The 22,841-nt window shown below is 36.0% G+C and overlaps 1 protein-coding gene across 7 annotated transcripts in view; it reads right to left on the bottom strand.

The window, feature by feature from the left end:
• LOC149785983 (unconventional myosin-VI-like) overlaps positions 1-22,841 on the bottom strand; it is a 164,058-nt gene that overhangs the window by 58,443 nt on the left and 82,774 nt on the right. For all 7 annotated transcript variants that reach the window (XM_089976243.1, XM_089976247.1, XM_089976244.1 and 4 more), the window contains 8 exons: positions 19,808-19,999; positions 15,710-15,803; positions 15,041-15,171; positions 9,579-9,786; positions 8,172-8,262; positions 6,854-7,004; positions 5,082-5,222; positions 911-987 (listed from right to left, as the gene is read on the bottom strand). In XM_089976243.1, coding sequence (XP_089832369.1) covers positions 911-987; positions 5,082-5,222; positions 6,854-7,004; positions 8,172-8,262; positions 9,579-9,786; positions 15,041-15,171; positions 15,710-15,803; positions 19,808-19,999 — 1,085 coding nt within the window. The remainder of the gene's footprint in view (positions 1-910; positions 988-5,081; positions 5,223-6,853; positions 7,005-8,171; positions 8,263-9,578; positions 9,787-15,040; positions 15,172-15,709; positions 15,804-19,807; positions 20,000-22,841) is intronic.

Here is a 22,841-nt window from a genome sequence, read left to right as displayed (position 1 = left end):
TGATGATCATGAAAACAGCCCGCATTACTTGACAAAATTATCAAATGAGTCCCTGTTACAACCTTTTGCTAAGGCTTCTTCTGTCTTTGCTACTAGCCTGACTTTGCTTACCCACTGCTAACTTTTTCTTCTGGATCTTGCCAGGACGGCCATATGCTGTTAAATCACCTTGGAGTGAGGAACCTCTCCTGGACTCAAAGACTACCTTTGCTTTGTTTGAAATTCAGTTTCTTGTAGGAACCTCTCCTGGACTCCAAGACTACCATTGCTTTGTCTGAAATTCAGTTTCTTGTAGGAACCTCTCCTGGACTCAAAGACTACTACTGCTTTGTTTGAAATTCAGTTTCTTGTAGGAACCTCTCCTGGACTCAAAGACTACAACTGCTTTGTTTGAAATTCAGTTTCTTGGTACACTCTTTATTTGACCCAGATGTAGTCTGGTGGTGTTGTTCACTGCATCACAGAACATTCACAGGATTGTCACTCATCCTTGGAAACTTCTGATAAATTTCAGAAGCTGTGCCATTACCATGCTATTATGTTATAATGAAGCACGTTATGGCAGGGTTTCACTGCATTTTTGTAAAATTAAAATTCTATTTTGATCCATGAAGAGTTTAGGTAACTTGTTTTTGAGACATGCTGGAAGTTTCATCCCAAACTGTGCTAAGAGATGGATACAGCCACCAAACACACCTACTCCCTATTCTCTACGGAAATATTTCAACAGAACATGCTTTTGATGGAAATATAAACATGACATCATCTATATAATATTCTACAAAACTCTATAAAACATCAACTGCACTTTAAATATTTAAAGGACTTGTCAATTTTTATTACACAGATTCCATCATACAAAAATCTTAAGTCTTGTATATCAAATTCAATTAATCAAAGCTGTACTTACAATCTTCGGTCCTCCTCCTCCTGCTTCCTCTTCCTCTCTTCCTCTTCTTTTCTCTTTTTTTCTCTTTCCATCTCTTCCTGAATAACAAATAGAGGAACAATGTCTTACATGCCTCTCAAGAGAGAAGAAAAAAATAAAAAGCACTAAACAAAGATGAAGATTTTACCTTGCGACATTAAATGTACCTGAAAACTGGCCCCTGTCATATTAATTATTAAATTCAAATTAAAACTGGCCCGTCATATTAATTATTAAATTCAAATGAAAACTGGTCCCTGTTGTATTAATTATTAAATTCAAATGAAAACTGGCCCCTGTTGTATTAATTATTTAATTTAAAACTGGCCCATGTCATATTAATTACTGAAATGAAATGAAAACTGGCCCCGGTCATATTAATTATTGAATTGAAATGAAAACTGGCCCTGATCATATTAATTATTGAATTGAAATGAAAACTGGCCACTGTCATATTAATTACTGAAATGAAATGAAAACTGGCCCCCGTGTCATATTAATTATTGAATTCAACAAATTATAATGCCCCAGGATTGACGCTAGCTTTAAAAATGTTTTTGCCCAAAAAATCGCCAACCTCAATATTTTGGCGCCATTTTAATAATACAGTACTATCTGTTTATCTCAACATCCTCAGGACCAAGGTAATATTGTCGACATAAGCGAATGTTTAGATGGTGGGGTGGGGTGGAGAGGGGCTGAAAATAATTGAAATTTTGCATACAAGTAACATTTTTTAGCTGACCTATCATCAATGGCTAGATATACAGAGAGAGAAACAAAAAATGAGATTTTTTTATTAAATCAAGACAACTAGTCTGAAATACACTTGTATACTGACAACTTACATTTGTGTACTCTACTCCACAATGTGTAAAATACTGTACATGTATATGAAAAATCCATGAATTTAAGTATTAGATCATATGTGAGAAAATTCATTTGTCAGTCAAATCTCTTTAGAAAATACAACTAACACGTACATATGAAAAAAATGGTAGTCCTCGTTTATTCTACATCCCATTGTCAACAAACACATTTCACGAAACAATTCACTCTGATATTCATTATCCTAGAGGCATGTGGATAGTTGTTATACGCGACATGTACAAGTACTTAAATTGACCTAGATTTTGGTCAGCCAGAGACAACTACCATGATGCTGAAGCTACCAAACAGATGAGACTATTCATAGGGAAATGAAAATGAAAATTAAAAAGTTTAACAAACATTCTTGCAAGACATCCTACCTTCATTTAATCTGATGGCCAGATATATAATGATTCAAAATATTGGAACTTAAGTTTGGGTTTTACATTGGTAGCAATTGTAAGCATTACATTTTGTTAGGAAACTTTCATCGCTTAATATAACCACATTTAAAAATTAAAAAATGATTTTATTTAAATTTGCTGCTAACTTTCTTTTGATCAAAGGTCTTCGGCTTGCTTTGATGAAGGTACATGTGTTATTGAAAGTGCCGCTAAAGGCAGCAGCAACATGAAATAATTGTAGACCATTGATTGAGACTGAATTTGTTTTCTTTCCATTTGCTTAGTATATATACAGAATGATCAGTGTTTCAAACATAATCAGTTTTCTTTGAAGTTTCAGCAAAACTATTTTTTCTGGTACATTTTTCAAAATGAAAAACTACTGCCATCGTCTGGTCGATTGTGGTCATTTCCATTCCAACCTTCAGAGGTGGAAAATTGTAGATAGTAGCATGGTTATATTAAAGCACACAGTACCAAGGCCAGACAGCGACATAAGCATGGTTATATTACAGCACACAGTACCAAGGCCAGACATCGACATAAGCATGGTTATATTACAGCACACAGTACCAAGGCCAGACATCGACATAAGCATGGTTATATTACAGCACACAGTACCAAGGCCAGACATCGACATAAGCATGGTTGTATTACAGCACACAGTACCAAGGCCAGACATTGACATAAGCATGGTTATATTACAGCACACAGTACCAAGGCCAGACATCGACATAAGCATGGTTGTATTACAGCACACAGTACCAAGGCCAGACAGCGACATAAGCATGGTTATATTACAGCACACAGTACCAAGGCCAGACATCGACATAAGCATGGTTGTATTACAGCACACAGTACCAAGGCCAGACAGCGACATAAGCATGGTTATATTACAGCACACAGTACCAAGGCCAGACATCGACATAAGCATGGTTATATTACAGCACACAGTACCAAGGCCAGACATCGACATAAGCATGGTTGTATTACAGCACACAGTACCAAGGCCAGACATTGACATAAGCATGGTTGTATTACAGCACACAGTACCAAGGCCAGACAGCGACATAAGCATAGTTATATTACAGGATACAGTACGAAAGCCAGACATCGACATAAGCATAGTTATATTACAGCACACAGTACCAAGGCCAGACATCGACATAAGCAGATTATGATATAACAAAGCCATGAGGGTGGTTTGTCAATATGAACAAAGGCTTTGTTTATGTGAAAATAGAGTCCAGTGCAATTTTATATCCAAGTTTGTGGCTTCCTGTCACGGTGCCTTTGAATTTCTCCACTCCAAACAAAAGACTGTATATACAATTTTTAATAGCCAAAAATGTTACCCAAAAATTCACTAGACGGTATATATTGTTGCCAATAAGGAAAAGAAAAACACAATTTGCAACACTGTCAAAGCCCAGCGCAATCCCTGATGTCCCCCTTCTAAGTCTGACACTGATGATGATGATGATGATGATGATGATGATGACAATGATGATGATAATAAACTGATGTAAAAAAGAAAAAACTTGGAACAAAACTAACAACAAACAGTTGGACACCACATTCAATGACTATGCATATATCAAGGTCTGCTTTTCTCAATAGTTTGGTGCCTGTATTATTTGTAGGCAAGAAATTGTAAGATGTGGATCCTACAGCAAATTCAATGTCAACTTGAATAATAGTACTCAATTATCAATACCGGGATGTATGAACAGTCCAAACAGTCATCAATTTGCAAAAGTGAAATAGTCCTCATATCATCAATTTGTGGAAGTGTGAACTGTCCTCAGAATCATCAATTTAATGAAAGTGTGAACAGTCTTCACAGTCATCAATTTGTGGAAGTTTGAACAGTCCTCATATCATCAATTTGTGGAAGTGTGAACAGTCCTCATATCATCAATTTGTCAAAATGTGAACAGTTCTCATAGTCATCAATTTGTGGAAGTGTGTACAGTCCTCACAGTCATCAATTTGTGGAAGTGTGAACAGTCCTCATATCAATTTCTGAAAGTGTGAACAGTCCTCATTTCATCAATTTCTGAAAGTCTGAACAGTCCTCATATCATCAATTTGTGGAAATGTGAACAGTTCTCATAGTCATCAATTTGTGGAAGTGTGTACAGTCCTCACAGTCATCAATTGTGGAAGTGTGTACAGTCTCACAGTCATCAATTTGTGGAAGTGTGTACAGTCTTCACAGCCATCAATTTGTGTAAGTGTGTACAGTCTTCACAGTCATCAATTTGTGGAAGTGTGAACAGTCCTCATATCATCAAATTGTGGAAGTGTGAACAGTCTTCACAGTCATCAATTTGTGGAAGTGTGTACAGTCTTCACAGTCATCAATTTGTGGAAGTGTGAACAGTCCTCATATCATCAAATTGTGGAGGTGTGAACAGTTCTCACAGTCATGAATTGTGGAAGTGGGAACAGTCTTCAGAATCATCAATTTGATGAAAATGTGAACAGTCTTCGCAGTCATCAATTTGTTGTTTTTGTTGTTATAGGGTTTAACACCATTTTTCAGTGCAAGATAGGCTATACATGGCAGCCAGTATCATTGGTGGAGGAAGAACCTGGGAAAACCCCAGAAAGAACCACTGACAAATGAGAAGCTACCAGCAAGCTTTCTCACATAACCACACTGGCTGAGCCCAAGACTCCAACCCACACAGACAAAGGTGAGATGGCAGTGATCCGTGACAGAGAGCGCTTTAGACAATCATCCATTTGTGGAAGTGTGGTACACTACCATTTAATCTGAGTGACTTTTTTAGCAGAATAGTTAACACATAAACAAAGCTGAACCAATGTCATTGAAGATTAATGACATCAGACTGCAAATGAAATAAAATTACCTGAATTTTTCTAACTCGTTCCTGTTCCTCCTTGTCCTTCTGTTGCTCAAGCATCTTTTGCAGACCTGTCAGTGCCTGGTTCATCTGGTTAACCAGTTGGGCGTTGCAGCTGTCCATCTCCTCTCGGCTCATCTCTGTCGTCTGATTACATTAAAATAAAGAATGACATCATATGATGTACAGGGGACAAAATAGATGGTAATGTACAATATCGACTTCCTCTGCTGGATGATCTATCTTCTACCTCATCTATTTTGTTTACCGACATAAAGATACAGGGTACATAGCATGAATTAAACATACCCTTTGTGTTAGTGTGATATAATAGATTTATGAACTGGCACAAATGTATGTATGTATGTATTGTATCAATGTATGTTATGTATGAGATAATGGTGTATTGCAAACATAATACATGTATATGTATGTATGCATATTATGCATACAACATTATATTTATTGCTAACTATAGAACAAGAATTGGTACATTGGAGCTTACGCAATAGCCACATTTCAATTTAGTGTTCAACACATGCATGCACACACACACACAAACATGCACATACACACACATGCACACACTGACACACAGATGTATCACATCTTAAGTTTGGTGGTACAAGGTAAAAAGGTATTCAAATTCAAGCATAGATACAATTTGTAATGAATCCTGAATACAGCGTGAAAGGATTCTGCAGTGACCTAATTTATGTTTGCAACACACCTTCATCCCACACAACTACACTGCAAGTATTGTCACAATAGGTGCCAGGCCAAAAACCAGATAGAAGGATACACATGGACAGATGGATAAAATACAGACAGAAGGATACACATGGACAGACAGACAAAATACAGACAGAAGGATACATATGGACAGATGGACAAAATACAGACAGAAGAATACACATGGACAGATGGACAAAATACAGACAGAAGGATACACATGGACAGACAGACAAAATACAGACAGAAGGATACACATGGACAGATGGACAAAATACAGACAGAAGGATAAACATGGACAGATGGACAAAATACAGACAGAAGGATACATATGGACAGACAGACAAAATACAGACAGAAGGATATACATGGACAGACAGACAAAATACAGACAGAAGGATACACATGGACAGAGGGACAAAATACAGACAGAAGGATAAACATGGACAGATGGACAAAATACAGACAGAAGGATACACATGGACAGACAGACAAAATACAGACAGAAGGATACATATGGACAGACAAAATACAGACAGAAGGATACACATGGACAGACAAAATACAGACTGAAGGATACACATGGACAGATGGACAAAATACAGATATAAGGATACACATGGACAGACAAAATACAGACAGAAGGATACACATGGACAGAGGGACAAAATACAGACAGAAGGATACACATGGACAGATGGACAAAATACAGACAGAAGGATACACATGGACAGACTGACAAAATACAGACAGAAGGATACACATGGACAGACTGACAAAATACAGACAGAAGAATACACAAGGACAGACAGACAAAATACAGTCAGAAGGATACACAAGGACAGACAGACAAAATACAGACAGAAGGATACACAAGGACAGACAGACAAAGTACAGTCAGAAGGATACACAAGGACAGACTGACACAATACAGACAGAACGATACACACATAAGTGCATTGGCAGGGGCGGAAAATGAATTGGATTCTCATGGACTTCTAGAATATAGGAGTGTAACAAGTACACAAAATATTAAGGCATCTTACCTTGATCTTACTGATAAGATCCTCAAAGGCCTTTTCTATACTCTCAACCTGCTTTGTGGCCTTCTCCTTGTCAGTCTTCAGCTGCTTGACAATATCTGCCATCATGGTCAGCTGACCCTGGGAGGCCTTGACCTTTGCTATCGTCTGGTACCTGCAAAGAATGATAATATTGTTACATAAAGTTAACTCACTCCAGCTTTTCTAATTCCATGGGCCCCCGTGTCTTGCTTCCTAACTATTTTAAGGTATACCTTCTTTGTATATGATGATGACATACAGATATCTTAAAGCCACATCAACAATAAACACATTTGCTACATGTCATCTTTGCTTTGCAGGTGAGACAAAATTCATTTTAAGCCAGGCATCATTAAAATTAATGGAAAAGCAATGCACAGACATGATTTAGTGCTGTTTTAGATGGGAAATGGGAAACCAATCCACAGAAACAATGCAGTGCTGTTTTAGATGGGAAATGGGAAACCAATCCACAGAAACAATGAAGTGCTGTTTTAGACCGGAAATGAGAAACCAATCCACAGAAACAATGCAGTGCTGTTTAAGATGTTGCAGAGAACTTATCTGTACCTATATGCTATTGCAATACAAACTGACTTTGGCTCACATTCCAAATACATGGTCAAACATGATTATTTTGTATACATAAATTTAGTTACAAAACATTTTCATGGCTATCAGACACATGTAATAAGTACACTACACTGCAGAAAAATCTTACCACAAACAACTACTGTGAATCCTGACTCTTCAATACATTTTAAAAATCTGTGCATTCTGTGTCCCCACTACATCTGAAAAATCTATGAATTCTGTGTCCTCGCTACATTTTAAAAATCTATGAATTCTGTGTCCTCACTACATTTAAAAATCTATGAATTCAGTGTCCTCGTTACATTTTAAAAATCTATGAATTCTGTGTCCTCACTACATTTAAAAATCTATGAATTCAGTGTCCTCGCTACATTTTAAAAATCTATAAATCCTGTGTCCTCACTACGTTTAAAAATCTATGAATTGTGTCTTTGCTACATTTTAAAAATCTATCAATTCTGTGTCCTGACTACATTTAAAAAATCTAGGAATTGTGTCCTCCCTACATTTTAATATATATGCATTCTGTGCTCACACATTTTAAAAATCTATGAATCCTGTCTCCTCACTATAATTTAAAAATCTGTATCACTGCACAAAAATGTTCTATTTACAGCTGAGATTACTTTGCAGAGAAGGAAAAATGGAAGAAAATTATTCTCATTTTACGAAATTTAAAATGTTATAAATTAAGGAGTAAAATTACTTGGGCCTGAATCTGTGTACACATCTCCACATGCGAATGGTCTTCTGTATGTTGACCAACATCGTTTTGCGATACAGGATCTTGTTCTTCACTGGAAATAAAATCCACACATTGTACAAAAAAAGTTGTCTTATTGTTAATATTATTAATTTTACTAACAATGTATTGGGTTTACTGTAATTTTCAAGTTTTAACATTGTCCAATTTGGGCAGAAGGTTGAACCAATAAATAGCTTCTAATTTGTACACAATACAAACATGTTGCACAGCACCATCTTTACACTGTGGATGCTAATTATGATAATGCAAATACTTGTGTCTGTTGAAGGTAATAATAAAATTAATAATAATAATAATAACAACAATAATAACAGCAGTTTCCAGAACTTTATAATATTAATGGTGATAAGAGCAGCTATTTATTTATCATCAGGCAGAATAACTTCTTAAAACCATTACACACTTGAACAAGGACTAACTTATCACCATTACATGCTTACACAAAGATTAACTTTAAAACATTACATACTTGAACAAGGATTTACATTAAAACCGTTACACACTTGAACAAGGAATAACTTTAAACCATTACATACTTGAACAAGGATTAACTTTAAAACTGTTACATACTTGAACAAGGATTAACTTTAAACCATTATATACCTGAACAAGGATTAACTTTAAAACTATTACATACTTGAACAAGGATTAACTTTAAACCATTACATACTTGAACATTGTTTAATTTTAAAACCATTACACACTTGAACAAAGATTAACTTTAAACCATTGCATACTTGAACAAGGATTAACTTTAAAACCATTACACACTTGAACAAGGATTAACTTTAAACCATTACATATCTGAAAAATGTATAACTTTAAACCATTGCATACTTGAACAAGGATTATCTTTAAACCATTGCATACTTGAACAAGGATTAACTTAAAACCATTGTATATTTGAACAATGAATAATGTAAAACCACTACATACTTGATCAAGGATTAACTTAAAGCCATTACACACCTGAACAAGGATTAACTGCATATGCATACTGCCTTAGAATTCTGAATGATGCACATCAATTGCCACAAGTGAGATCAATATACTTTTTTCACATGGTGCCAAGACTATGTATGCAAGACATTCATATTATGGCATCCTGCTATATCTAATATTGGTGATGTTCTACCCAAGTGTTCATGTTAAATGTAATACTAATGCTCAGCTGAAAACATCTGTCAGTAATGTTCAAGTGAACACATACCTGTCACAAACTATTTACTCCAAGGGCTCAATATGGGGTAAATTAGGTGACAATGAAGAAACATTTCAAGTCCTGTAGTAGTAAAATTAAAAAGAAAAGCTGTCTCAAGGTCAAAAGTAGCAAATGTGTTAACATACACTTAATGACAGACAGGGAACACCACTGAGCCTTCTTCCAGCGTGAACACAACAGCCAGCGTTTGACCTTGGCCACTAGGGCAGCAAGGTTGTCAGGGTCACTCTTCATGATCTGGTCAAATTCTGCAAACTTTCCTGGCCGGAAAAACACCTTGGTCAGACCAAACTTGAAGTCATTGTCATTCAATCCTAGAGCTTTGAATAGTGACTGGAAAGAGAGACAATCACAGCAATGTAAACAAGATGGAGACAATATACAGTCTCAATTACAGCCTTAATTGCTCATCACAATATGTGGCAATAGGATAGTCTTGGCTAGAATGGGATAGTCTTGGCTAGAATGGGATAGTCTTGGCTAGAATGACACCAAATAGGGTTTTGTTTAGAATGTGGAGGTCTCAATAACAATGGTCTAAATTTCACCAAATCTGAGAATTAACTGACTTTCTTTAGTGTATACTATGTGCTTTTCGAGGGTTGAATTATGGGTGTTTTTTTGATGATGTAGCTATCTCCTCAAGTAAAGAAATGAAAGAATTAAAGCTTGACAAGAGGGCAGCTTAAGTTTGTCAATAGGTTTATTTAACATTGAGTACGATGTATTGAGCCTTTCCTTTTCTGGAAGATACACTGTGCTTTCATGGTTCAGAAATGTGTAATCCCTTGTTGCCCTTAAAAAAAAAGACTTGGAGAAAAAGAGAGATATTTTTATTAGATTTGGACAATATTTTATTTAGCACCAACTAGACACCATAAGAAGTCTTCTGGTAAAAGCCCCATGGTGATATGACTTTGAAGTCTTCTGGTAATAACCCCATGGTGATATGAATTTGAAGTCTTCTGGTAAAACCCCCACGGTGATATGAATTTTTGTTCAGGAGCTGTAGCAAGAGAAAAATTTATAAGATGACTCCTACTGTGCCCATATTTGATGTTGTTGTTGTTGTGGGGTTTAACGCCATTTTTTAGCACGATAGGCTATACATGGCGGCCAGTATTAATGGTGGAGGAAGAACCGTGCCCATATTTGATGTTATATAGACATGCGCCAAGTGGTCTATAGCGCTCTCCATTACGGATCACTGCCAACTCACCTCTGTCTGTATGGGTTCGAGTCTAGGATTCGGCCAATGTGGGTATGTGAGAAAGCTTGCCAGTAGCTTCTCGTGGGTCAGTGGTTCTTCCCGGGGTTTTCCCAGGTTCTTCATCCACCATTAATACTGGCCGCCATGCATAGCCTATCATGTGCTGAAAAATGATGTTAAACCCCACAACAAGAACCAGACACCATTTTGATTTAGAACCAGCAAGACATAGTGAAAACCCCATATTGGGTTAGGGTATGACCATTCATTTAGATGATATAGCAATAAGATTCTCAAAATGACCACCATGGCAGATATAATGAATGTCCATGCAGCACCATTGTCCTTAAGGACCATTCAGACATCATATGAAATCTTCTGGTAAAACCCCCTTGTCTATATGACTTTCTAATCTTCTGGTAAAAAACCCATGTCTATATGACTTTCTAATCTTCTGGTAAAAACCCCTTGTCTATATGACTTTCTAATCTTCTGGTAAAAGCTCCATGTCTATATGACTTTCTAATCTTCTGGTAAAAAACCCATGTCTATATGACTTTCTAATCTTCTGGTAAAAACCCCTTGTCTATATGACTTTCTAATCTTCTGGTAAAAGCTCCATGTCTATATGACTTTCTAATCTTCTGGTAAAAAACCCATGTCTATATGACTTTCTAATCTTCTGGTAAAAACCCCTTGTCTATATGACTTTGAAATCTTCTGGTAAAAACCCCTTGTCTATATGACTTTCTAATCTTCTGGTACAAAACCCATGTCTATATGACTTTCTAATCTTCAGGTAAAAAACCCTTGTCTATATGACTTTGAAATCTTCTGGTAAAAACCCATGTCTATATGACTTTCTAATCTTCTGGTAAAAACCCATTGTCTATATGACTTTCTAATCTTCTGGTAAAAACCCATGTCTATATGACTTTCTAATCTTCTGGTAAAAAACCCATGTCTATATGACTTTGAAATCTTCTGGTAAAAACCCCTTGTCTATATGACTTTCTAATCTTCTGGTAAAAAACCCATGTCTATACGACTTTGAAATCTTCTGGTAAAAAACCCTTGTCTATATGACTTTCTAATCTTCTGGTAAAAAACCCTTGTCTATATGACTTTGAAATCTTCTGGTAAAAACCCCTTGTCTATATGACATTGAAATCTGGTAAAAACCCCTTGTCTATATGACTTTGAAATCTTCTGGTAAAAACCCCTTGTCCATATGACTTTCTAATCTTCTGGTAAAAAACCCTTGTCTGTATGACTTTGAAATCTTCTGGTAAAAACGCCTTGTCTATATGACTTTGAAATCTTCTGGTAAAAACCCCTTGTCTATATGACTTTCTAATCTTCTGGTAAAAAACCCTTGTCTGTATGACACTGAAATCTTCTGGTAAAAACCCCTTGTCTATATGACTTTGAAATCTTCTGGTAAAAACCCCTTGTCTATATGACTTTCTAATCTACTGGTAAAAACCCCTTGTCTATATGACTTTCTAATCTACTGGTAAAAACCCCTTGTCTATATGACTTTCTATTCTAGAGCATTAATGATGATACTAATTTCAAGATGAATGTTGTGAAGGTCATATTTGAGGTCAGATCGGCAAATTTTCATTTAGGACCAACTAGACAGCATTAAAAGTCTTTCAATAAAAAGCCAATGCCAATGCCATCCATAACAAGTTTTCAAGATGGCAGCTGTAGCAGCCCTATTGGATCTCTGATCAGTAGTTTTTATTTTGGGCCAACAAGACCTTTGGATGAATGTGTGTGTGTAAAGTTTCATCACAATCCTCAAAGCAGTTTAGGATGGGTGGCAGTAACAAACTTGTGTTAATGGATGGATGACAAACAATGGATGACAATGGCTGACAGACGAAGGACAACCAGCCATCCCATAAACTCGTATGGTTTATGAGCATCAGAACTAATAATCCAAAGGACATATTTCTTTTGATAAATTTGAAATGAAAATATTAAATTAGTTTTGTTACACCACTTACTTTGACTTAACTGAAGAAACAGTATTCTCTTCACACAAAAACATTATATAATTGTTCAGCATATATAATAATTAGTACCTGGTCAAGCTGACTTATTTGATAACATTTTGTTCTTTGAAAAATGAATGCTGTTTTCATTCCGATAAAAAAAATTGCCAACATATTTATTTGTAATACATTTCATATCCTTTATAACCCTTTCATTCTTCGTCAAAACTTTTGCTCAACATGGCAACCAAAGTAATTTCATAAATATTTTCTGTATGAGTAGTATTGGTTATTTAACTGTAAATAACCAGAGAGTTGTATTCATGTGCAGACACTCTTTGGTTAATTGAACAATTAGGAAATTAAGCAGCAATTAAATAACATGCTGAAATTTATGGGCATCATAGAAAGTAAACATTCTTTTTTATCATCCAGCTTACAAATATTTATACTTGAATATACATTTCATTTTTCTTCAACAAATATTTTCTGACTTTTTCTCTCCATTTGGTTTCTATGGCAACCATTAAAACATCTATTTCATTGACTTCTTTGCAAGTTGCACTTGTGCTTATTAAATATTTTGTACAATATCACATATCTGACCACAAACACTAGTGTTGTACAATTTCACATATCTGACCATAAATACCAGTTTTGTACAATATCACCAATCTGACCATAAATACTACTTTTGTACAATTTCACATACCTGACCATAAGTACTAGCTTTGTAAAATATCACAAATCTGACCATAAATATTAGTTTCATACAATTTCACATACCTGACAATAAATACTATTTTTGTCAAATATCACCAATCTAACCGTAAATACTAGTTTTGTACAATTTCACATACCTGACATAAATACTAGTTTTGTATAATATCACCAATCTGACGATAAATACTAGTTTTGTACAATATCACATATCTGACCATAAATACTACTTTTTTTATATCACCAATCTGACCATAAATACTACTTTTTTTATATCACCAATCTGACCATAAATACTACTTTTGTACAATATCACATATCTAACCATAAATACAAATTTTGTACAATATCACCAATCTGATTATAAATACTAGTTTTGTAGTTTCACATATCTGACCATAAATACCAGTTTTGTACATTATCACCAATCCGATTATAAATACTAGTTTTGTACAATATCACCAATCTGACCATAAATACTAGTTTTGTACATTATCACCAATCTGACCATAAATACTAGTTTTGTACAATATCACCAATCTGACCATAAATACTAGTTTTGTACAATTTCACATACCTGACCATAAGTACTAGTTTTGTACAGTTTCACACATCTGACCATAAATCCTAGTTTTGTACAGTATCACCAATCTGACCATAAATGCTACTTTTGTACAATTTCACATATGTGATAATAAATACTAGTTTTGTACAATTTCACCAAAGGCGCTTATATGCGAATGTAGTAGAGGCATCAGAAGGAGCTTGCGTGAGGTAAAGGGTTAAGTAAAGACTCTGATATTGATGTAGATGCAGACAAAATGAGAAATGGCAGCTACAGTTGGTCATGCGACTTCACTGACTTGATGGTGAATGAGTTCTCTCAAGATTTTAAAGCACATAAAAAATTCTTCCATGAAAAATAATTATACAGTTTTAACGATCGGATTTTACTCTTAAATCTTTCCATACATAATATATGTGTACCAAAAATGTAAAATGGTTACAATTGCTGTTAAAACGTAATATACACTACACTGCTTAACAGTTAACAGGCAGGTCTATGTGTATAGAGTCAAACAGATAACAGGTGTTCTATTTATAGTGCACTGCACTGGGTAACTTTGCTTCATATATATTGAAGGGCTAAAAAGCCATACACTCTATGAGGTAAAGGGTGTTGTTATTGAAACTTTCATAGCTGTGATTCTAATTGTGAAAACTCAGGTAAGTACTGAACAAAATCCATGGCCTCCATTTTGGAGAGTGGAGAATACGACCCGGTTACTTTAAAAATCAGATTTCAACCAGATCTTAAACAGCGACCACATGATCTGATATAATGGTCATTCACACCAATGAATGTAGTATCAAATAGGGGGTTTTCCCTGAAGATGGCACTACAAAAACCTGCTAAAAATGGCTGATGTTTACAGCAGGCATTGAAAGGTGCTTCCATGAGAATGGTGTAGAGGTGTCAAAAGGCCCCCGCCACCCATGTGAATCAGGTAGAGGCATCCAAAGGCACTTGCATGAGGTAAAGTGTTAAGTTAAATGACTGGCATCAAATGAAATGTGCATGACAAATTACAGCTATGCAAAAAAATTTTGAGGCAGGTGAAAAGCACTCTCTGATATGAGTAAAATTACTTACCTTACAGAAGAGGCGAGGGTCTAGACGGGAGAGTTCAGGAGGAAGGTAATTCTTGTACATGCTGTACAGCTCAGAAAATGCAGTTCTAGAGGGGAAACCCTGCTGCATCAGGTCCAGCACAGCATTCATTCCTGCAAGGAAAGGTAATGACATCTGAATAATCATATGTAAGGGACAACACATTGATGTTTAAAGTGACACACTCACAAAATATTATTTGTGTATCACAGATACAAACCCATAACCATGCTTATCTAAAAATTTAGTTACAGTATTTTTAGAACCTTGGCATCCTATCCCCCAAATATAACACATTCATTAAAAGTAACAAACTTACACACAACATCTTAATAGGAGCATATACATCTCATAACAATTAAGGGCCAATGAGAATAAATGGTGTATACATTTCCCCAATTCCTGGACCCTGAATTCCTCTGACATTTTAGTACAAAACAATGACAACAAACATTAGTTTTCCTACTAATTATCTACATCTTTTCTCTTCACCTCTGCTACCATTGTTCACCTACTTACAGCCTAGTTGACAGGATTTATACTGTTTATACATGGGTATCAAATGATATACAACTGTCCCCAATCAGCAACATAAATGTGCTACACTTAGCAAAGTTAAAGGTAGAAATGAGAAACGTCTCAATCCCTGACCTGCACATTCCAGTTGACTCAGGATGGAGGCTCCTTCAAACAGGTGGGCAACCATCTTGCTATTGGGCTTCATACATCGCACAAAGTTGGTGCCCTGTAAATAAAGTGAACAAGGACAATTTAGATCACCAACAAAATTGTATGTCTCACAGGAATACTGATGATTATTACACCTAATTAACCATTGAACAAATTGATATTGAACCCTTTTGAAAATACAAGCCCACTGGTAGACTCAACTTAATTTCCATGCAGGTATGTTTTGATGTCTCTTCATTTCATTGTAAGTGCATTTAGATGCCCTTGCCATATCTCCATACAAGAGTATTTGGGTACCACTGCCTTATCTATATATAAGAGCTTTTGGATGCCCCTGCCATACTACCATACAAGATCATTTGGATGCCCTTGCCATATATATACAAGAGTACTTGATGCCCCTGAAATATCACTTTCAAGATCATTTGGGTACCTTTGCCATATCTCCATACAAGAGCATTTGGATGCCCTTGCCATTTCTCCATACATGATCATCTGAATGCCCTTGCCATATCTCTTACAGAATCATTTGGATACCCTTGAAATATCACTTACAAGATCATTTTGATGCCACTGTTCTTCATACAAAAAGTCATTTAATTGCCCTTGCCATATCTCTTACAAAAGCACTGTATGTCCTTGCCATATCTCCATACAAGAATATTAGATGCCCCTGCCTTATTTCCATACAAGAGTATTGGATTCCCCTGCCATATCTCCATACATGAGTATTGGATGCCCCTGCAATATCTCCATAGAAGAGTACTGGATGCCCCTGACATATCTCCATAGAAGAGTACTGGATGCTCCTTCCATATCTCAATACAAGAGGTCCCTGCAATATCTCCATACAAAAGCATTTGTACACACCTGCCATATCTCCATACAGGAGATTCCAGACGTCCCTGGTAAACAACCACCATTTGCATGGTCATTTCACAGCTCCACTCAATGGAATATCCCCTCTTGTAAAATTGGTTTTCTGGAATTTCTATGATGTCACAGCATATATTAGGATATTAGATGAATCCTATACTGCCAATCAGAATTAAGTGGACACCGAATTTCCCACAAAAAGTAACTAACTGCCACTATCCTTGCAGGCTGAAACAGAATCCAAACTATTGGATTCATTGTTGAGGATTCAATTTATCTCAATCTCACAAATATTCTATATAGCAATGACAGTCATTATGAAGCCCATCATTGGGTGGAATCTATCTATAGCACATAAACCTGGGACTCACCACCTGACACGCAAGCATTTGTTGTTTGTCATTTGATACTTTAGAACAAACAACTACCACTAAATACTGAATTTGAAAGCTTTTTAAATATGAATACAAAGACCCCCTTGACCAGTGGCCAGCTGCTTTTTATGGACAGATTGTGTTCAAAAGTACCTGTATAGCTTAGCCACTCTTCTAATATCAATGAAAAATATGTTTCAGCAAATATAATTTAGCCAGAACTTGGATAAAATGGCACATACTCATTACAGACATTTACATTTTAAACGTGTTATAAAATGTGAAGTGTTTGCATAAATATTGTTACAGTTACCACACAATATTAACTGTTAAAGAAAAAAATGGGTTTAGGACATCGTTATGATCATAATTTCCCTTATCCATGGCATCTTTGTCAACCCAATGATAATTACAATTAACTTCATTTTAGTGCATTTTAACTAACTTAAATGAAAAATGGGTATAAATACATTAGTCTTTTCTTTAGTCAAGGTATGTATTATTGACTATTACTTTTATAACCTACTCTGTGATGGAACAAAAGTACATTGGCAATTTGTGCCTTACCCCTTACATGCAGCCACATAATGGTGCTTACTGACAGAGTGATTTTGATTTTTAACATAGCTTTAAAATAAATTCAGTCATATCGCTACATTGTCTGCAGTGTGACAGATTTCAGTGATGTCTAGCACTGGGGCAACATGCCGTAGACATGTAGCATGATGTCTCACCCAGTCACATTATCCTGACACCAGGCCAGCCAGTCGTAACACTAACCTCTTAATGCTGAGCGCCTAGCGAGGCAGCTGTTATTACCATTTTTGTAAGTCTTTGGTATGACTCGACCAGCAATCCAACCCATGACCACCTGCTTCCGAGGCAGATGCTCTAACCACTAGGCCTTTTACTGACAGAAATATCAGGAATATTTCTTCTTTTATAAACTCAACACAATGACAATTCAACACAATGACAATTCAACACAACACAACGACAATTGTTAAAACATGCAGATAAAGTAACTTTAAGCCATACAAACAAGTAGCAAGAGACACGCTGTTCTATTGACAGCACACTGTACAATGTAGCAAGAGGCACGCTGTTCTATTGACAGCACACTGAACAATGTAGCAAGAGACACGCTGTTCTATTGACAGCACACTGTACAATGTAGCAAGAGGCACGCTGTTCTATTGACAGCACACTGTTCATTGTAGCAAGAGACTTGCTGTTTATTGATGGCACATTGCCATTTTAGGCAGCAAGATGCCAATTTCTATGAAAATATATATATAATCTTGTGGGAGAAATTACCATTTTAGGAATCATGATTTTAATTTTGTTGAAATAAGCTGAAGATAACTGGCTAGTTGAATTTTGTTTTTTCTAAAACAAGTTTTAATGTATAGAGATCAAAATGGTAGAGGCAAGTCATGGCAGTGATGCCAATTTTGATGACTGTCAACTTACCAGTAATGGTCTATCTTCTGCTTGTTCTTCAATTCGCATATGAGCAAATATTTTTTTAAAATAAATAACTTCTGACATTCTTCATGGTTTTTAATAATTTATTTCACCATCATAAACAGCATAAAAGCTCTCACATTTCATATACTTATATATTAGAGGTAAATTTTAAATTGAAAAAAGTGCATTGAAAGTGTGTATGTTTCTCTGTGTGTGTGTGACTCGGATTTTTAACATAGCTTTAACAAAACAAGTTCAGTCATATCACTACCATGTCTGCACTGTGGCAGCTTATAGTGATGTCTAGCAATAGGGCATAAAGCTGCCGACATTTAGCATCATGTCCCACCCAGTCATATCAGCCTGACACCAGGCCAACCAGTCCCAATGCTGAGCATCAAGCGAGGTAGCTGTTAGAACCATTTGAATAAGCTGTTGATATGACTCTGCACTGAAAGTGAGTTATACCAATTTTTTTAAAGTATATTTACTACCGTAATTCACTTTACTTTGTGACAAAAATAATCAAAATAAAAAATATATGTCTTTGTTGAGAATTTCTCGTTTTCTAAAATGGTATTATCTTTGAAACAATTATTTGAAAACTTGTCATGTAAAGCCAGATTGACCAATGCCAATACATTCGCACATACTGAAAAAGTTCCAGCTCTAGCCAATGACCTGTCTGATTAGTATTCAGTATAAAATGCCAATGCCAATACATTCCCACATACTGAAAAAGTTCCAGCTCTAGCCAATGACCTGTCTGATTAGGATTCAGTATAAGATGGATCCAGAATAATGAGATGCAGTGTCCTAATTTAGAACGAAATGACACATGTCATGGCTATTTCTGACGAAAGGTGTCATTCCATGACTTTCCAAGAGCAGTATATGTTTCTCTTATCACTGTAAAATTACACCTGTCTCAAAGACATCAGTGCATAAATGTAATTCTTTAAAAAATGTCCAAAACTAACAAGGAATGACAAAATTAATTTGCCTAAAATATGTTAGTGTCTGTAAACAGTGTCCAAAGACAAAAAGAAAATATAGATGAAACAGAACTGAATTTTGCAAAGTGAGTTGCTTCCTGCTGAAGTTTGAATGAAATCATTCATGGAGAAAACATTCATAATTCAAGCAGAGACAGTACATAAGGAAGTTATTTGGCTGCAACTTAGCAGCCTTATTTAATCTCACCCCTTGAGCCCTAAATGGGATCTCCTGACATGCTCTTGAAATCAAAGTATGTTATCAGCATGTCTGTCATAAAATGACCCCATGTGAGTATGTGAGCTGTAGGAAGCAAGTATATTCAAATTTCAAACTGACTTACAGTAGACTTCAGTTTTTCCATCAGTACAACAAGCTGCGCTCGGAACTTGCTGCCAAGGCTGATGAAGTTGAGTTTGCCGGTGGTGACCTGGCTGCCCTCAAATATTTGCTTCAGCAATGTGTTCTGGCTGTCCTGTATGAGGAACATCAAGGAGGCATGCAGGGCATCGTTATTCTTTTCAATAAACTGGCCCTGCAAAGGAACGTTTACAAATTAGTTGATTATATAGGTTACAAGTAAAATTCAAACTATATCATACTTGCTAAATGGCAAACACAGTCACAGAATAATGTGAATTCATTTATTTCCACGAGTATCAACTTTCATGATTTAGCACAAATCACATTCTACATTAGGTATTTAAACCTTTGGTATGTGTATTGCTAAACACAAATCACATTCTACACTAGGTATTTAAACCTTTGGTATGTGTATTGCTAAACACAAATCACATTCTACATTAGGTATTTAAACCTTTGGTATGTGTATTGCTAAAAGCTTTTGTAAATTTTTGCACCATTTCTCAAATTTATAACAAATGAATTTTCATCATTAATTATGTTTCTCTGAAATTTGTTCTAAATAACATCGATTTCAAGAATTTACATTCGCTACCTCCCAAATCCAGCACTCATGGAAAGATTAAAAATGTGACCTTTCAAATTATATCCTTGTGCAATAACAGTATCTATGGGAATTAACTCTTCCAAGATACTACTGTATTACCTAACCTGGTCATCACTAGGTGGCTACCCATAAATTACTAGATGTTCTTTAGTTTCAACTTCAGCAATACATCAACAAAGATAGATGCACATATTTTCATGGATGTGTGGGAGGGCTTAATTGTAATGTGATTGGTTACTGTGTATACTCAATTACAAGTGGGCTTGGCTATAAGTGAACGTACACCAGTTTGAGGGCATAAGAAAGGTAATTTCTCTTTGACAAGAGTCTCTGCTGGATGGATGGATTGATGGATAAAAAAATAGGAAAAGGATAAAACCCTTGCAAAAATTATACAATTATATTACTGAGCAGAATACACCACAAATAAATCGACAACTTTCATCTGGTCCATCTTCATGTAATAAAACCAATAGAAATCCATAATGCTTTATATCATTTATATCTTAACTCCTTAAATTATATAACACATACCATACCAGGAAAAAAACCCACCTCAGAATAACCTGATTCACAATATCCTATAATATTTTAATTCCATACATCCTATAATATTTTAATTCCATACATCCTGTAATATTTTAATTCCATACATCCTGTAAATAAAAGTCCACACATTTGTCATTCATATAATTCTTGCTCTCTACTGTCCTCTGATACAAAACCCAAGAATTCATCCTCATTGTCCAAGCTATCAACTAGTTTTGAAATTCTCTATCAATTATCTGCTTGTTGTAAACATCATATGACTCCATCTTTACCGTCATCTATGGGTAATTATTTATTAACTGTACTAGGGCACTGTAAGTGACACTTTGATCATACTGTCTGTGAATCATATTAACGGATTTGCTGCAACAACATTATTACTGGGAGTAAGCACCCAATGTTAACTAAATGTAGGACTCTACTTGGCATTGAACAAACAGTATCAAATATGCAGCTAGGTCAAGGTCATCTGAGAAAACAAAGTGGATGCTGCCTTTACAATCGAATGGCTTATTGGCAAATAATGTGTGAAATATCCCATATTTCCCAATCACTCTAGGAATCAGAACCATTGAGGGTGGATGTTTTATTCCCATATTCTTTCCAATCTTAAAAAACAAAACATCCATTGCTGAGGCTTATGGGTCCAGTACCAATTTTCAATTCACTTCTGGCACCAAGAAAACTCTTGAATTAAAGCCATAAGAGTTTCTTTTGTGAAGCTCTCCTGGCTGCATGTTGAAAAAATATATCTCCTGCAAAACAGATTATAGTCAACTGGGACTTCCATTATAGTTGAGAGGAAGGGGCTGGGTGAATGACTTCTGAAGCCCCTCAAAAACAATTTACATTAACCATTCCTTTTCTGCAAAAAGGTAAATCTAAGCTTGAAGGAAAAAAGGCTTTTACTGATGGATAGCAAGAAAAGAGGGTCATTGTTGTTTATTAGGTGACTTGGGAGAAGAGAAAATGGCTTCATCTCCCCTTTATTAGATGGTATTTCTGGAGTGTGAAGATTTTTACCAATGCTGTTGTGTGCAAAATGGCTGCTGCTGACTGGAGTTTGTACTAATGATCAAAGCTGACAAGCAGGTGATGAAGGCAAGGTGAGCAACAGAAGCAACTCTTGTGCAGCCTGCTTCTTCGTGTCCTCCATACAGTCTCTGAACACTAGGGGAGGACCAAAAGGTCAGAGTCTGAATACCAGGGGAGGACCAAAAGGTCAGAGTCTGAATACCAGGGGAGGACCAAAAGGTCAGAGTCTGAATACCAGGGGAGGACCAAATGGTCAGAGTCTGAATACCAGGGGAGGACCAAAAGGTCATGATCACAACAGAAGGTGTAATAGGGCTTGAGTGAAGATGAGTGAAGGAAATCACTGTGTCTCACCAAACCCAGTCAGACCATTTGTCAATGTGTCGTGAGCTGCCCCATTAGCAACCTTTGTTATATGGCATGTAGATTCCCAGCCGTGTTTGTTATGGACTTGTTCTGTAGGACTGAAGAATGTCAGTGAAACCAAGTCAAGCAAAGACAAGGTAACTATCATACTTCTTTTCAACATCAATTTTGTCAAGAACACTCGACAGTCTGTTTATAGAAAAGCAGGACAGACATGTTCACATGTACTTTATCTCTGTCCAAAGTTGGCATGTCTATGTGGTAGATATGGGAGTACATTCTGTACCAGCAGTTTGAAATGATGCCATCAATAAAATAATTTTCAAGATGGCTGCCATACTGGACATCTGATTAACACCATTTTTATTTAGAACCAAATATACATGATTGTTATTGTTCTTGTTGACTATATTTATGCACTACCATCTACAATGCTGTTGTGTGCACAATGGCTGCT

The sequence above is a fragment of the Sinohyriopsis cumingii genome, chromosome 12, assembly GCF_028554795.1.
Source record: "Sinohyriopsis cumingii isolate HCF-2022 chromosome 12, ASM2855479v2, whole genome shotgun sequence".
Lineage (NCBI taxonomy): Eukaryota > Metazoa > Mollusca > Bivalvia > Unionida > Unionidae > Sinohyriopsis > Sinohyriopsis cumingii.
This window is presented reverse-complemented; position numbering and strand designations above follow the sequence as displayed.